General features: G+C 38.4%; 1 protein-coding gene across 1 annotated transcript; it reads left to right on the top strand.

The window, feature by feature from the left end:
- The first annotated feature begins 7 nt into the window (after positions 1 to 7).
- On the top strand, positions 8 to 1,127 carry LOC107856829. The gene has a single exon (XM_016701804.2). It carries the CDS (start codon positions 283 to 285, stop codon positions 748 to 750), a length of 468 nt encoding a protein of 155 aa, XP_016557290.2. The 5' UTR covers positions 8 to 282; the 3' UTR covers positions 751 to 1,127.
- The last annotated feature ends 163 nt before the right edge of the window (positions 1,128 to 1,290 follow it).

The raw sequence follows: 1,290 nt of genomic DNA, 5'->3' as shown, positions 1-1,290 counted from the left end.
AATGGTGTAGAATATTTGGGGTGCAGTGTAATGACATATTTACCTTTTACAGATCATGTCATTAATTTTGTTACTTTCTGAAAGATTACATTTCCTTTTTTTTGGGGGGATTACATTTCCTTTTTTTGGGGGGGGGGGAATATTACACTGCACCCCCAATATTCTACACCATTATGACTGTTATTCAAATTTCAAATCCTATATATATCATTTTCCCCCTAAAACAAAAGAGAAAAAACCCAAACACCATATTTTGTGTGCATTTCAAAGCTCCAAAACGCCATGAAATCACCACAAATTTCAACTCCAAATTCCTCCATTAAATTATCGTCGTCATTTGTTGTCATTGAATCAGATGATAAAGAGAGCTACTACTTCCCGGAATGTCGAAAAGATACCAATTGCGAAATTTGCATAGCAAGTTTCAATGCCGCCCTCGATCTGATGCACAAGAAACCCATAAAAAAACTCCCCATGGCTCGAAAGCTTCATTTTCCGGATATCTCGGTTTCTCACAGCCCATCGACTACTCTTTCGACCCCCAAATCGAGTAGCAACAGGTCTGCTTCTTCGTCTATGTCCCCTCCGCTGAATTCTACAGTGAGTGTGAGTTTTCACGCGAAGGTGAAGCGGAGGAAGAGTGGATTCGGGTTTGGGGTTTTGCTGATGAGGTTGATTTTTGGATTGACGGTTGTTTTCGGGTTGGAGTTAGGGTTTTCTTGGATGGGTTCTGGAGGCATCGATTTTTGATGGAAATGATTAAGAATTTGAGTGAAAAATCATGGGGTTTAAAGGATCTTGAAGAAAGATTGATTTTCTTGAAAATGGAGCTTGATGGTTTAATCAACGGCGGAGAAATAGCAAGTTGTAACCCTCTTCATTCTACTTGGACCATCAACCAGGTAAATGCTGGATTATTAGTTTTGTTGTTCTAAGTGTATTGCTTATGTCTTCATAAATGTTGCGTTAGATAAATGTTATTGGCTGTAAATTCCAACTTTTTAGTATTTTTCTGTGTCTTCGGATGATACAATGGATCAATCATTTGCTTCATTGGTTCCAACGGTGGCAGCTGCGGAATCTGCTGTATTGTGGTTAAGTCAGTTAAAAAGATGAGAATTGGAAAATGGAAATCAGAACTGTCGAGTGTGATTCTCTTTGTAAACGGCCTCTCTACCTAACGAGGTAGGGGTAAGGTTTGTGTATACTGTGTTGGTTTTGTGTATATTCTTGCTATATGTCTATTGTCAAAGGATACCAAAACAAAGTATGATTTTTCGACTAAATTAT

Source organism: Capsicum annuum, unplaced genomic scaffold (assembly GCF_002878395.1).
Source record: "Capsicum annuum cultivar UCD-10X-F1 unplaced genomic scaffold, UCD10Xv1.1 ctg52938, whole genome shotgun sequence".
NCBI lineage: Eukaryota > Viridiplantae > Streptophyta > Magnoliopsida > Solanales > Solanaceae > Capsicum > Capsicum annuum.
The sequence above is the reverse complement of the archived record's forward strand: the minus strand, read 5'-3'. Positions and strand labels throughout refer to the sequence as shown.